Source organism: Schistocerca americana, chromosome 3 (assembly GCF_021461395.2).
Source record: "Schistocerca americana isolate TAMUIC-IGC-003095 chromosome 3, iqSchAmer2.1, whole genome shotgun sequence".
Taxonomy (NCBI): Eukaryota; Metazoa; Arthropoda; class Insecta; order Orthoptera; family Acrididae; genus Schistocerca; species Schistocerca americana.
Genome location: NC_060121.1, coordinates 202,242,517 through 202,259,682, shown reverse-complemented (window position 1 = coordinate 202,259,682; position 17,166 = coordinate 202,242,517). Strand labels below are relative to the sequence as shown.

Here is a 17,166-nt window from a genome sequence, read left to right as displayed (position 1 = left end):
TTTTGGTCAAACAATTTCAAGTCATGCGAAAAATGCACCTTTTCTATGAAAGAGCGTGCTACAAAGACTGATTCTGACATGGAAAAAAGAGGATGCTAGATCAAAACAACAGTCAGTGAAAGGGTGGGAGATGAAAATTCACAAACCGAAGCGGAGTCTGTATTACGATCATCTCCACATTGTCGACATTGTACGAGGGCTGTTCAACTAAGAATCATCATAATTTTTTTTGACAACAAATCTTTTTCATCCTCATAATTCTGATGGTCCTTTTCATAGTAGTCTCCCACGAATGCGATGCCCTTGTCCCAGCGTTTCTGCCAGTCTTCAAATACATGTTAGAAATCATTTTCTGAAAGGTCCATCAAAATCCTCTCCGTAGCCTTCACCACTGCTTCTCATGATTGATAATGCCTCCCAAAAGACCGTTTCTACATGTTAGGGAACAGAAAAAAGTCACATGGGACTAAATCCGGACTATAGGGAGGGTGAGGGATGCACTTCACGTTGATTTTTGCAAGATACTCAGTAACAACACTGGAAATATGCTGCCGCATATTATCGTGGTGAAGCATCCAGCCTGCTTTACGGAAATGTGGCCTCTTGCACCTGATATGGACTTTCAATGTTTTCAGGACATCCCTGTAATATTGTCCAGATGCCGATGTGAGTCTAGGTACAACATGGTTATAAATCATTCCATGAATATCAAAGAATGAGATGACCATAACTTTCCCCGCAGAAGCAAGCACTTTTGCTCTTGGAGGTTGGTGATGAAGGAGATTTCCACACCGAGCTTTGCTATTTGCTCTCTGGATCAAAATGATGTAGCCAAGTTTCATCAGCAGTGATTAAATTTGAAAGAAACTCCGGATCTTCCTATCACATCAACTGCAACTGCATGCAGACCTGCACGCGGATGTCCTTTTGCTAGGGAATCAACAGTCGTGGTACCCATCGTGCACAAACACGTGTCAGGTGTACGTTTTGTGGCACCAAAGTGTGGGTGGCACCCAATGAAATGTTCAGTAATTAAGAAAGTGATCTTAAGGTAATTCGTCGATCCTCTCTCACAATGACAGAAGCAGTGTTGATGTTTTCTTCCGTAAGAGCTGTAATTGGAGCAACGGTTCCACTTTCCTTTGAAATTGCTTGTCTCCCCTCTTTAAACATTTCAAACCACCTTCGAGCTGTGCTGTAGGGAAGAACAGACCCTCCAGAGGCCTCCTGTAACACTGTATAGGCCTCAGCTTAAGATTTGTTACCTTCTCCATTGCAGCTGTAGGTGATACTGATCGTGTCTGACATTGCCTGCCTCTCATAGGTAGGGACCAGGACTTCTAACACAGTGTCTGTTGTACATTAAGCTAAGAAATTATCACAATATTAAATTTTAGCCAGAGAAATTATGACCACAGAAAAATTATGATCATTCTTTAATGAACAGCTCTCATAATACAGTGGCTAATCTGCAGACACGAATTCCAGATGTGGAACTGGACAAGGAAAACAGATCGCTACGGTTACTAGGACTACAGCGATTGCAGTAACACGTAAAGATTTACTTCAGGCAGACTCTTTGGTGTCTCTTAAGAGGAGGGGACAGAAAGAGGAACTAGCCCACTCCTGGAATCTGGGTGTACATTAATTCTCTAGAATTTCTAGCAATCATTGTTTCCGAATCCACTAAACTGCCATGGAAAATACTACAACTTTAGGAGTCACTATGTATCTTGCATTTTCTTATTAGTCACTTTACTCACGGGAATAATTCCGAGCCGGCCGAAGTGGCCGTGCGGTTCTAGGCGATACAGTCTGGAACCGAGCGACCGCTACGGTCGCAGGTTCGATTCGTGCCTCGGGCATGGATGTGTGTGATGTCCATAGGTTAGTTAGGATCAATTAGTTCTCAGTTCTAGGCGACTGATGACCTCAGAAGTTAAGTCGCATAGTGTTCAGAAACATTTGAATTATTCCGATTCCGTGGTACGGCTGTGGATTAGCCATTTTTCTGTACTCAAGGTGGATGCGAACTTTTGCAAAACAGAATGAAGTTTCTCTCGTTTAGCCTTCACTGTGCAGCAGAAAGGACTACATTCAGTAGCACCTTGGTGCACAAATTCCGTCGCCATTCCTCAAAACACCATAAACATGGCAGCTACCTATGTGCCAGCCATCCATTACCGACTCTCACAAGAGCTGCTTTATGGCGTTGCAATCATGACAGTAGTGGTCATTTGTCTGTGGACTAGGAAACACATACTGGCTTACTGACTCGGAGTTACGTATTATAATGCGAACGGGAGAACACACCCATGCTGCAGTGTATGCGTGTACGTCTACACTTTATCCCAAGCTCATCAGTCGTAAAAGGAAAATTCAGATTTCGCGCTAGAAGAGGGGGAAAAATATGCTCTCCAGGATAGGGACCTTCTCAAAGTCTGTAAGACATCACAGCACAACGAGCAGTCACAGAGATACGAGTTCTGCTTTCCCACATGGCATGCTGCATAGTACGGTGACAAACTGGAGAGACGAGGAATACCTTAGTGCTGTCCTAGGCTGCTGGAAGTTGATTTTACGGTCAATTTGATCAAGGTTACGCACGATTTGCCGCATTCACTGTCGTATATTGTCCACGTACTACGCTTTATGTTTCATACACACAGATGACGATCTTACGAGCAGCATTGCCTTCATGACTATATGGCCCTCCTAAGGTACGCAAGGACAGAATTCCTGTACGACTTGTAGTTAATAACATTGGCGCACCTATATGCAGACGTCAGTATACCTGAAACCCATTTTCAGCCAGTATGTGGGGAAGTACGAACGTCACATTCGCAACGCCGCCTAATTGCGGCTCTTTAGGAGGGTACTTCCTCCTCTTTAGGAGATTTACACTCTCTGATTCCTCGAAACACATCGCAGAAAGTTCGACGATTGTTCCACATAATTTTTCTGGTATTAACTTATATCCTGTTTGATGGAAAATATTATGAACAAACCAATGGTTCGCCTGTCGTGGCGAATCTATTCGTGAAACGTTTTGAAGCAGAGACACTAGAATGAGTGAAGTTGAGACCTACTGTTTTCCATCTGTATTGCACGATACCATTATGATTTGGTGACATCGAGTGGAAAAGTTTCAAGACTTACTGTAACATCTGAATTCTTTGCACCGACTCACGGTGAAATCTGAAAGAGATGACCCCCTCTATCATTCCTCGGTGTTTTAGTCAAGAGCAGACAGGATGAATCCCAAGGTCACAGAGTATAATGAACATTTACACACAGTAATCTTTACCTTCACCCCTCGAGCCATCAACATCAGACACAAAGAAATTCGGTGCTAAGGGCTCTGGTCCATAGAGGTCGAACACTTTCACACAAGGAAATTCTTGCCCTATAATTATAACACCTACGACTGGTTTTATGACGCAATGAGTACTCAGAGCATCAAAATGAACGCGGGATGCATTTAAAATCCAGAACATTTAAGAAAGATTTTGAGACTGAGACAGAGAAAAAGCAGCCACAGTCTCATGTCTGCCTTATGTTGGCCCAACAGCCTGAAAATATCGGTGGACTCGTACCGAAACGTGACATCCAGTTTATCTCCCTCCCTTTACTTGTAATGTTAAAGACGATCTGTGTCTCCGAAAACCTAACTAACGTAAGGACATCACACACATCCATGCCCGAGGCAGGATTCGAAACTCCGACCGTCGTGGTCGTGCGGTTCCAGACTGAAGCGCCTAGAACCGCTCGGCCACATCGGCCGGCTGGAGGAGAGAGGCCAAGAATATCAGCGACACACACGACAATAACAACAAAACAAGCCAGCTGTCTCTGAGCAGTGCCTCGAATATCATGATGAAATGAAGTACTACGAGACCAGTGTCGTGGTGCGAACAACAACTTTTTGGGATAACCTAACTGAGGAGTCTATCGAAATAAATCTAAAAATCGAGGATGGAGATTTCAATGGAAATAACACTTGGGTCCGAAACATAATTTGTTAAAATGTCGCCGAAGATCTCATCCATCAGAGTTAGAACACGCAGGGGGAATTGGCGTTTCGCGCAGTATCAGTGCGTGCTCCGCAAAACGAAAGAGCATCAGAGGGCGCAGTGGACGACGGCAATCGAACTCGGCTATAAATAGCGCCGTGAGCCCAATAATAGCTCACAGTCTGGCTGGATGAGGCAACGAGCAAACACGATAACAAATCAAGCAGCACCTGAAGAAGGAGGCTGCGTTGACTGTCTAAATATTGTGCAGAAAACGTAAACAACAACTCGGCTGAACAACCGGACTCTCACTATTCCGGTGACAACCATGATCGTGTTAATAACATGAAGGACTTACTTTCCATGTACTGCTGAAATATGCTTTCCATTCAGGTAACTAAGTAACAAATTTTCAGTCTTTTGACCACCAAAAAGTTCTGTGTAATTTTATCAAATTTAGTTTCTGGGGCGCGACATGTATTCAGATTCATCGATTCAGTTATGTCAAAAATGTCAGTTTCGAATCTTGCCAATTCGTAGAAAAATTTCTGTGAATGGCTATGGGGAGACGCGTAATACTTTTCTGAAACAAAGAACCACAGTTACGCTTGGACTATTGTCCAGTTCGCATATTTTGCAATGATGACCGAAATTGGAGTACATATGAGGGTGTACAACATGTGATGGAAGAAAATCATAATCTTAGAAATAGCCGTAAATACAAACAATTGATACAAATCGTTTTACTTGAAACTTTAGACTTATGAGGTCATAATATTAAGTTTATTGTCTTTACTTAAGAGAGTTGCCCAAATTTCTTTATATTAAAATATTTTAGTATCTAAGGAGAACTCTGATTTCGAAATAAGTTCAAAAATTTCAAAGAAGTATGAGAATTATTTTTTGTCATAAGGTCTTTCGGCCATTTTTAAGCAAAGAAAATCCACTATTACAGCTTGGAAGACTTGAGATCAAGCAAAAATTAAAAAGGACATCCGTTCGGTATTTCTAAAATCACTCGGGGAAGAGGAACCTAAGCGACTGTTCAAGTTGATTTGTACATTCTTTGTTACTGGAAATATACCGTCCGACTTACGGGTAAATATCATTTACGGTCGCAAAGAGAGTGAGGGTAATAAGTGCGAAACCTGTCGTAGAATCAGCTTGACAGGTCATACATCGAAGTTATTGGCAGCAATAATTAATGGCACTAGATAGGCAAGCATGACGTTGTACATGGTTATGGTAATATTGCCTAAGAAACATAAAGACGCATCCACAGGACTTGGTGACTTAGGATAAGCATTCAAAAATGTTAAATGGTGCAGATATTTCTCTTCTTAGAATATATATTGGGAAAATGGCTAATATACAGTACGTATAAGAAACAAGAGGGAACAGTAAAAATGGATAACCAAGAGCGAAGTACTCGGATGAAGAACTGTGATTGACAGGGCTGCAGCCTTCTTCTTTTTCCACACTTCTGTTCAATCTGTGCATCGAAAAAGCAGGAACGCTAATAAATGATAGGTTCGGAAAAGATTTAAAAGTCAGGGTAAAAGAATGTCAGTGATAAATTCGCTGGTGACATTGCTAATTCCAGTGGAAGAGAAGAGGAATGACAAGACGTGTTGAACGGACTGGACAGTCTAATGAATACTGAATGTGGACTGAGGGTTAAATCAGAAAAAGACGTAAGGTATGTGGAACTGCAGAACAGAGTTCAGTTTCAAACTCAGCATTAAAATTGAGGAACGCGAAGCAGACGAAGTTAAGGGACACTGCTACCTTGTGAGCAAAACAGCACATGGCGTAAGTCACAAAGACGACATAAAAAAATAAACCTGCATAGACGATGATAGCATTCCTGACCAAAAGAAGTCTACTAGTACCAAAAATCGGCCTTCACTTTGGGAAGAAATTTCAGAGTACGTACATATGGAGCACAGAATTGCGAAATCACGGATGGGAAAACCAGTAATGAAGAGGATCAATGCATTTCAGATGTGGTGTTGTAGAAGTATGCAGTGGACTGATAAATAGGAGTTTCTTCGGATTGGAAAAAGAATGAACATATGAAGATCGCTGACAAGAAGAAGGGACCGGATGATAGGGTATGTCTTAAGACAACAGACAGAAACTTCAAGTTACTATTGGGAGCTGAAGAGGGTAAAATCTGTAGAGGAAGACAGAAATTGGATTATATCAAACTAATAATTGATGACTTTGATGCAAATGTTATTCTAAGATGAAGAGGGTGGTTCACGAGATAAATTCGTGGTGGGTAAGCAAACCTGTCAGAGGACTGATTATCCGAAACAGAGAATATGATTTCCTGAATCGGCATCACGAGGCTGAGTGCACCCCGTTCAGATTTTCCTTCAAGAAGATATCCTTGGTAGAGCTCGGAACTCAACCAGGGTTCCCTGCATATCAATTATATGCGTACGCCACTCAGTTACAGATGAAATCTTGATGGGTGTATTAATACCGTATATTAGAGGTACACGTAACGCTATTCGTCCATAAATAGTCACTAATATGAAATACTAGTTATATACACTGAAGCGCCAAAGAAACTGATATTGGCATGTGTATTCAAATACAGAGAAATGTAAAGAGGCCGAATACGGCGAAGCGATCGGCAACACCTGTATAAGACGACAAGTGTTCGGCGCAGTTACATCGGTTACTGCTGCTACAACGGCAGATTATCAGGATTTAAGTGAGTTCGAACGTCATGTTTTACTCGGCGCACGAGCGATGGGACACAGTATCTCCGAGGTAGCGATGAAGTGAGACTTTCCCATGCGAACAATTCACGAGTGTACCACGATTACGAGGAATACGGTAAAACACCAAATCTCCGACATTGCTGCGGCCGAAAACAGATCCTGCAAGAACGGTAGCCACGCCGACTGAAGAGAGTCCTTCAATGTGACAGAAGTGCAATCCTTCCGCAGATTGTTGCAGATTTCAGTGCTGGGCCGTCAACAAGCGTCAGCATGCGAACCATTCAACTTAACATCAGCGATATGGGCTTTCGGAGCCGAAGGCCCACTTGTGTATCCTTTATAACTGCACGACACAAATCTTTACACCTCGCCTGGGCTTGCCGATACCGACATTGGACTTTTGGAAACATATTGGCTGGTCAGACGAGACTGTTACAATTTATATCGAGCGGATGTATGCGTACGGCTAGGGAGTCAACCTCATCAATGCATGGCCCCTCCATGTCAGCAGGGGACTTTTCAAGGTGTTGGAGGCTCTGTAATGGAATGGGGCGTGTGCAGTTCGAGTGATATGGGACCCCTGAAACGTCTAGATACGCTTCTGACAGGTAAGACGTACGTAAGCATCCAGTCTGATCACCTGAATCCAGTCATGTCCATTGTGGATTCCGACGTAGGCATCCTGTCTGATCACCTTAATCCAGTCATGTCTATCGTGCATTCCGACGGACTTGTCCAATTCCAACAGGACAATGCGACATCCCAAACGTCCAGAGTTGCTACAAAGTGGCTCCAGGAACACTCTTCTTTGTTTAAACACTTTCAATGGCCACCAAACTCATCAGAAATGGAAATTATTGAGCATATGTGGGATGTCTTGCAGCTAGCTGTTCAGTAGAGATCTCCACTCACTCGTACTCTTAGGGATTTATGGATAACCCTGCAGGATTCATGGTGTCAATTCCGTCCAGAAGTAATTCAGACAATAGTCGAAATCATGCCACGTTGTGTTGCGGCACTTCTGCGTGCTCGCGGAGGCCCTACACGATATTAGGGAGGTGTACCAATTTGTGCTTTATTTGTAAAATCAGAAACCTCTGGAGACACGGTTTAGATTTCCTGTTCACTCAACCTTATGCTTTGACAGGTATTTTCCTCTCACAATATCACCATCCTGATTTCCCTCGTTACATGCGTCCGTCAATGAAACTACTACAAACTTTAGCATTTCAGTGTCATAAAAAGTGCTGAGTGATCGATGTTCTCTAAAACGATGTACTGAAGTTTCTGCGAGTATGACTTGGTTGATGTTGTCTGTCTTTCGCCGATTCCAAAAGTCAAGATACCTGAGAGGTATCGGAACACCAGACCAAGGTGCATAAAACTCAATGAAGAGAAATGCAATAATGATTTATATCAGTAGTTGATGATATTGTAATTGACTTTCCTTGGCCACTGATTCGATGTGCCGCCTGGAATAGAGGCATAGTTTTAATGTTTCGGAGATTCGAAACTTTTTCCTAGATGGAATTTACAGAATAGGTGTTTCACGTTTATCTGACCATCTGCCTGTGTTGGCCTCTGATTTCTGATACTTAAGCTACACATTACTTTCCAGAATACCATGTTTATTATTGAGAAAACTTTATATTAATTGCATTGGCACTTTGATTTCCTATATTCTGTTGTAGGTTTCAACGGGAATTCGATCTGGTGATAATGGAAATGTTCTTGCACATGTGTTACTTCGGCCTCGTTCATAAACTGGGGCACCCACCAGTGGTAGGCTTCTGGTCAGCAGAGTTATTCCCACAGTTACATCGAATGATGGGCAACCCTATTAATCCCGCATACTTCCCGGATATTGGGGATAGCTACACGGATCACATGACATTTTGGGAAAGAGCTACCAATGCGTATCATGTACTGGATGACATTAGAATAAAATCCCTGTCACAGGTAGCATCTCAAGACGAGGTAATGAGAGCTCATTTCGGAAGTGATTGTCCTAGCACAGGCATAATGAAGTACAACCTTAGCCTTTTACTCGCAAACAGTCATTTCTGTTCTGGCTATCCGCTACCTATGCAACCTAATGTGATACAGATGACAGGACTTCATATCAAAGGAGCACAAAACCCGCTGCCGAAGGTACGTACCTACCTGAACTTCATTCCTTTGCGATTGTAGAATGACTAAATTCAGGAGTAATGGTGTGACTGGTATTACAGGATATACAATCTTTCCTGGATGGAGCGAAACATGGATTCATATACTTCAGTCTCGGTTCCAACGTAAAGAGCAACACCCTTCCTGAAGTCACACGTGAATCCTTGATGGCGGCTTTTTCGGAACTGCCTCAGAGGGTCCTTTGGAAATTTGAAGATGATACTCTGCCAGGAAAACCAAGCAACGTAATGATTTCAAAGTGGCTCCCACAAGAAGAGGTATTGGGTAAGTCATTCAAATTTAAATCTTTGTTAATGTGTTATTGCAGCTATAAATAAGCATATAAATGAACACGAATGGTCCAGATGGCAATTGAATTGGGTTTGGTGTCCGCGACCACATTCAGTGTAATTAGGAGGGGAAATGAAATGGATCGTAGTACAGTAACAGAAGTGAGAATTGTTCCATTATGAAGCACCAGTCGTATAATTATCAACGTTAGTAGAGATGTTCATCACCTTATAGGTACTAAACTTTCATTCCTTTCGGAAATGAAGTGCATCATCAATATCTGTATAAGGTGTAACTCACAGGGATACGAACACACTCTTCTATTCTTTGTCGTGCCTTTACCATTCCTGAAGCCAGACGTTACTTTGCTGAAATATGCCACGAAGGGTACCATGACTGCTACAAACAGGCGGGTACTCAACCTCCTCCCAGCAATTATCAAGTTACTCCCTTTGCTATATCCAGTACATCTCCACCTCATTTTTATGTGTCTGGAGGACCGCTGCTTATTATGATCATCCACACGGACATCTACAGGTCAGTTGGTGTTAATGTCGCTGCGTCAGACAGAAGCGATAGAAAGCACTGAAAACCATAGAATACCACTCGCTGTGAGAGACGATTCTTGCTCTACACCACGCATGTTTCCATTGACTGTGCTACAGCGTCAAGGCAAGTCACGCATGGCAATCCGGCATCTCAACCTGCTTCTAGTAATGCGTTTCCGACGCTCCGTGGTGATATTCAGCATGTTATGTACGCCTGATTTTAACTGTTATCATCTCTATACTCGTTATAGCCAGTCGAACAATTTCAACATGTTGTCGTGGGGTTGTGTATGTGGAAGAAAACATGACTACTATGTTTACCTAACTCTTGTCCATCATCTCAGCGCTCAGTGTGCAGTCACAGCATTACGGCAGTCTGTCTGCGCAAAACTGTCGACGTGATGCTCCAATGCCTCTCATGCCAACAATTCGACCTCCATCAAATCCCAAAATTTACATGTACGTGTTCTCCGGGCTTGCTGACTCCCACCCCAAAAATTCCAGGAACGTTCCACTTTAATCAACACTTATACGATCCGAAACTCATGAAGTTCTTTCAATCATCTTTTATATGCTTCGAAACAGAAGTACCAGTGAACTATCCAGGAATTATTTTACTTTATTTACTGACGAGCTTCCTTCACATTTCCTTTAGTGTTCTTATTTGGTTGATTCATTAGCTAATTCCTGATCAGTTTCCATGACTGAAGGACGGCATGGTGGTGTCGTAAATTTCGTCGTAATCAGAGGTCTGAAATAATTAAGTAGATTCTTGAATTAGGCTGTTCTTCTGCAGGTGGTAACTGAAAGTTGGGATATAGTCAAGCGCTGTTCGGAAAGTAAGGAACGATTTGTCCCCAAGTGGAAACCACAGTGAAAATCCGATCTCATGCTTAACCCACTACCATGTAAGGTATCAGTGTGTACTCATTAATCTGAAATGCTTTCCTGTGAAAATATAAAACTGCTCAAGAAAGTTATAAGTGGTTAGTAAGCTGTATGGTAATTGTCTCGTCAACCCACGCTGTTGACGAACCAAATTGTTCTTTAGTGTGTTTGTAATACGTACGAGCGTATGTCAGAATTAATTAAAATAAAACACTCAGCGTGTGAACTTGTTAATACAGAAGAACATCAAATAGTACTGTGCCCTTCCTATTGAATGATTGAGATATGAAGTGTGCGGGTGTTAAATTTGATCACCAACTCATCGAGTGAAGTTTATTCAGTCAAGGTAAGCGTATGGCTAGTGGTAAATGCAAACAATGTCTTTTGGTTAACGCACCAGGGACTGAGGTGGAGGAAATGATACTAACGACGGCTTTGATTGCTTCCAGTGGTGGGATACTTGTGTGTGGACGGGTTAAGTCAAGATGCGGATAGTTTCAGTTTGATGTGCTAATTTTTGTAGCTATGGAAGGAGGCAACCTCTCTGTCCACCACGAGTGGAGTGAATGGTTTTGCACCTTTTGGATGGGATCAATACCTGCTCTCCCTACCCAGATCGAGTTAGTTACAGTTGATGAGTACTCCCCACGTTAATCTCAAGGGCATTTATATGAAATGGAATTAATGCAGAATTGAATAAAAGGTACCCTTCCGGTACTCAACAGTTAAGGATATTTCCTTTCCCCGTCACATGCTCATATGTCAAAATCAATAGGAGCATAGTAAAGTCATCAGCTAATGTACTGTGGGCGCCACTCGCTACACGCAGTATTCATATACGAGAAGAGGCTCTCATAATTCTGCTTTCTCGCCAAGCTTGCTGTAGGCAGAATAACAAATGTCAGATGAGTTTAAACTTCGAATCCATTTGTTCTTAACCGAGAGCCGCAATTTATCCTAGATACCAATCCATCTGCCATTATAGCCTGTTATATCGAGTCACTGTAGAGTACGAACGCTGTGGTGAAAATGTAGCTGAAGTGAGACGAGGAGCCAGTGGGGCGAAAGAGAGAGGTTCACTGTGCGTCGTCTTCTCATTTGCAGATTTATAAAGCGTTTTCTGTGTTTTTATTAAACAGAGATGACCACAGACTGGATGTGGCACTTTTATTAGTTCAGGGTTGAACATTCTTACAATTAGAACGAAAACTCACTGAGAACGTGTTAGTGAGCGGGCCTATGCACCTGTCACACCCTCACTCGTCCAATATCTCCGTCTAAGGGGCCTCCGTTAGATACAAGAAATGTAGGGGAAAAGTAACTAACAGAAAAAAAGTAAGAGAATCAAAATTTTTACTAAAACGCTCCAGTGGCTGCGATTTATTTTTATTGTATTTGTTTGTTCTCTAGCTGCCCAACTATTGACAACTACATAAACATTTGTAATGATAATAGCGAATTTTCGAGACAACTGTTGTATTTCATTTTATCACTCCAAGAAAGAAATTTTCATATTACAATGCTGAGGGGGTTTATAATTGGCAATAATATTTCACTCGAGTAACATTTCTGGGTTGCATCACTGGAAAGAGATAACTAATTCCACAAGAATCTAATGCTGTACAAAAATAGCCACACATGAAATGAATGGAGATATAATTTATAATTGATAATTATATTTCACTCGAGTAAGATTTCTGGGTTGCATCATTGGAAACAGATAACCAATCCCACTAGAAACTAAAGCTGTACAAAAATAGCCACACATGAAATGAATTGAGATGGTTCTTTATCTGGTATCAGCCACCTGGTGTGGACCTGTGGAGTCAGTAGTGTATTACGATAGCTGCAACTCGGTGTCTTCACATATTAGAATATGGGAATGATTGTCCGTCTCTTGAAATTAGCATTCGATGTGGACGTAAATTTACAGCTGTCAGGCACTTTGTGACGCTTTAGCGTAGAGAAATTCTGAGTTTGGCCTGATGTCTGGCGCAATGGGAATTACCAGGCAGTAGGTGACATAGATCTGCCAGGTCAGAGGGATGATCTACGCACTACGCAGAGGCTAAAACTTTCATTCTGTGGACATGATCGGGATAACACCCGTGAGGATTTCGCATTCTCATGATTGATGTGTTATGTCATCGTGAGGGTTTCGACATGGAATACCACGTTTTTTTATGGTTCAGTTCTTCCAAAGATCTGTTCTCACATCATTTGTGAGGTTTTCCTGAATCGGTACCATATATCACATGCGCCTTTTGTCACAGATGTTACGAAGTCTGTAGAAAGCGAAGGTACGAAGAAAGATATTCCTTCCGCCATACTACTCTGTCCGATTTCGTCGACTAGGTCTATCATTCCTGAATAACCTTTCATCCAGGGATGTTGCAGCGATACGTGCTGTGCGATACACAATAAATTAATTTCTGTAAGTCTTGGAAATAATTCTTTGTCTTCAGGTTCCAGGATAGTTGTTCTAGCTTTTTTCTTGGTCGATTCACGAATAAGAATATTATTTTGAGACAGTACAGAGCTTATCTACGCGCCTCACTTAGTGCTAGAACCTGGACTGTAAATCAACTGCTTCTAGAGGGAAGATGGTTCACGACTGCGGTCTTTAGTGGGAGAGAAGCATGTACATCCAGCTCCTTGAATCGACTGATGTCAATACATATCACATCGTCTGGCGCTCGGACAAAAAGGTGAATGATATTTAGTTCATCGCTGGTAGACGTGGACAAATGGTTTTCTCGATATTGTATAGATGGCTTGTAACACAGAATCTTGTACCCAGGTCTGAGTCGAATGGTGGTGTCTACCTGACGGTAACTGAAGACTAACTGAAGTTTTTAGTTTCTCTGTGGTGTGTCCCTGACGCTGAACATTTATGTGAACATCCTGAATCCCTGAAGAAGTGAGTATCCTGATTTCGCTGCTCTTCAACATATAAATCTCTGGGTTAATAAATACCCAGGAATTTTGAATGGCATCCATCAGCAACATATTACTCGGGGTGGAATTCATCGTGCTCAGAGTATAACTATAATAATAGGGGGCTGCGGGTGTCAGTTGTGTTCAGGATCTCTTTTATTCAGGACATATCCATACATTTCAGAATTGTTATACACAATGGTACCATAGTGCAGCTCCGATCGAAAGAGGCCTTGGCACAGTGAGAGTAATACCGTTGCGTCAGTTTCCAACCACACTCGACCCACTGCACGTTGTATGTTGAGTGCTTTCCTGTCATATGTTTTATTTATTTATTTAATTTGATCTCACTAGGTCCATAAGTCTCTCTCTTACATCGGGCCAATGTTTCACACATACAGTGCTCTTTTACATTATAGCTAAGCAAGAAAAAACAATTTAAATATGATAGATAGTGTTAAAATGGGTTGAGGCAAGTGTCTAAGTCATCTCATTCTGCCCAAGCCTAGACTAACTTTTCACAAGAACATTATGTGACCCTATATAAAGTGAGAGCATTGTTTGTTCCATTGACATCTTGAGAAGATGAAGCAGATGATGTCATGTTCGGTTCGTATCAACAGACATAACCAATTGCAAACTTGTACTCACGCCACTCTTCATTTTCAGCAAAAGCCTTTTTCTGCCTAGAAAATAAGCTCGTAAAAGGATGCAATTTTAATCAGCACGCAGAGAAATATTGGAGTATTATTTTGGCAACATTGGGTCAAGGTGCTCGTGATGTAACATATGTCATTTCGGTCAGTGTGACATTTGTATAAAATTAGAGTACAATGAAGAAGAAAAGTGACAGAGATATCCCACAATATTCACCGTTCAAGGGCATTATCGACAAAGCTATACCATCTGGCATGCATCAGAAAATAGTGCAATGCCACCAAAATTGTGAATGGCCAACAAAATGGCGTGGTCCTTCAGTTCTGGCAGTTCCTCTCTCCTCCTTTCCAAACGTCACGGATGCTCTCCACCGCACCTCGTGCGATTAACACTAACGCTGCATATTGTGGCCCGCTTCTGCATCTTACTGCGCCTATTAGCTTAACGTGGCTGTTACAGTTAAACATAGTACTGTGGCCTGAGTCCTGTCTCCCGTATTGGCATCTCTATCGACATCTCTCAATTAAAATCTTTCTCGAGCGGCCAGGTGCGGATGTGACTGCTCCTCTGAGGGTTCCGTGCAAACTTAATCATTTATATACGTAACTATAATAATTTCGTATGGGTTAATGGCATTATACAGGGTGTAAATTTTGACAAACAAGAATAACTCCAAAGATAAGGTTCACACGAAAGAATATGTAGGATCAAAAGTTGATTATTTTCGAGGGAGACATCTGCTGGTGCTAAAATTAGCTCCCCACCTTAGGCCGCTGGGGGTGGCGCGGGAGGCAACTTTAAAATTTCAAATGGGAATCCCATTTTTTATTGCAGAATCGAATTATACATAAAAAACTACGTACATTTTGTATTAAACAGTTGTTTTGATTCATGGTAGTTGGCGTTGTAATTCAAGAAAATCCATGTTCTCATTTTTGCGTGTAAAATGGTTGCGGATAAATTAAAAATACTTATTTACTTCGTCAATTTTGATTCACTAAAACTAAAAGTCTCCCTCTCATCCCACAGGGTGGGGTCTGATAGAGAGGAATTAGAATTTTACAAACGTTGACCCAAATATTAATTTTTGCCGCAGATTCGTTTAAGTTTTGTTTGTTTCGTGGTCATGAGGCCACAGAACTTTCAATTATCAAACAAATCATCTGACTAGCTAACTACCAAACCAAACATCCTACTTACTAACAACTGAATTCATTAATTATAAAACTAACAGATTCAAGAACCTAATTGTTATAATAAATATTAATATCTGGGTTATCATTTGTAAAACTCCAATTCCTCTCTCTCAAACCCCACCGTATGGAGAGAGAGAGAGAGAGAGAGAGAGAGAGAGAGAGAGAGAGATTTAGTTTAAGTCATTCAATATTTACGAATTAAATAAGCATTTTTTATTTAGCCGTGACAATTTTACATGCAAAAATGAGAACATGGATTTTCTTGAAATACAGCGCCAACTACCAAGAATCAAAACAAATGCTTAAGACAAATTGTACGTACTTTATTATGTAGAATCTGGTTATACAATAAAAAATGCGGGTTCCCATTTGAAATTTTAATGTTGCCTCCCACCCTACACACAGGGGGCTGGGGTGGCGGGCTAAGTTTAGCACCAGCAGATGTCCCTCTCGAAAACAATTAACTTTGTGTTCTACACACATTTTCGTGTGAGCTTTTTTTTCAAGTTGTCCTGCTTTGTCAACTTAAAAAATTTACACCATGTATAAGTATTTCTACTTGATAGCACTTCAGCGACTTCAATGTCCTTAAACTACGGCAGTTTCCGAACTAGAAAAAGGGGATTTTAAGTTTAAAGTGGAATCCGAAGCACGTGTTGTTTCTGGAGAATTTTCACATCGTTGACAGTAGAATGCTGGTTTAGAAGTAAGAGTGAACAATCCTTGCTCCGACCGAGATCCGATCCCGCGGCCTTTAGGTTTCCAGGCATGCACTTTATCGCTAGACCTACCGGTCCGACCATAAACAAATGCACGGAAGTATGTTTTTTAACACAAACCTACGTCTTTTTAAATAGAACCCCGTTAGTTTTGTTAGCACATCTGAACATATAAACAAATGCGTAATCAGTGCCGTTTGTTGCATTGTAAAATGTTAATTACATCAGGAGATATTGTAACCTAAAGTTGACGCTTGAGTACCACTCCTCCGCTGTTCGATCGTGTGTAACGGAGAGCATCGAGTTACGTAGGGATCCAAAGGGAACGATGATGGACCTTAGGTACAGAAGAGACTGGAACAGCATATTACGTCCACATGCTACCACCTTTTTACTGGTCTTTTTCACTGACGCACATGTACATTACCATGAGGGGTGAGGTACACGTACACACGTGGTTTCCGTTTTCAATTACGGAGTGGAATAGAGTGTGTCCCGACATGTCAGGCCAATAGATGTTCAATGTGGTGGCCATCACTTGCTGCACACAATTCCAATCTCTCGCGTAATGAATGTCGTACACGCCGCAGTACATCTGGTGTAATGTCGCCGCAGGCTGCCACAATACGTTGTTTCATATCCTCTGGGGTTGTAGGCACATCACGTTACACATTCTCCTTTAACGTACCCCACAGAAAGAAGTCCAAAGTTGTAAGATCAGGAGAACGGGCTGGGCAATTTATGCGTCCACCACGTCCTATGAAACGCCCGTCGAACATCCTGTCGAGGGTCACCCTAGTGTTAACTGCGGAATGTGCAGGTGCACCATCTTGCTGATACCACATACGTCGACGCGTTTCCAGTGGGACATTTTCGAGCAACGTTGGTAGATCATTCTGTAGAAACGCGATGTATGTTGCAGCTGTTTGGGCCCCTGCAATGACGTGAGGACCAATGAGGTGGTCGCCAATGATTCCGCACCATACATTTACAGTCCACGGTCGCTGTCGCTC

At 41.9% G+C, this 17,166-nt stretch overlaps 1 protein-coding gene across 1 annotated transcript in view; it reads left to right on the top strand.

The window, feature by feature from the left end:
* LOC124605823 (UDP-glucosyltransferase 2-like) overlaps positions 1-17,166 on the top strand; it is a 96,550-nt gene that overhangs the window by 52,281 nt on the left and 27,103 nt on the right. Inside the window, exons 4-5 of the mRNA XM_047137741.1 lie at positions 8,440-8,899; positions 8,980-9,202. Of these exons, the coding sequence (XP_046993697.1) occupies positions 8,440-8,899; positions 8,980-9,202 (683 nt within the window). The remainder of the gene's footprint in view (positions 1-8,439; positions 8,900-8,979; positions 9,203-17,166) is intronic.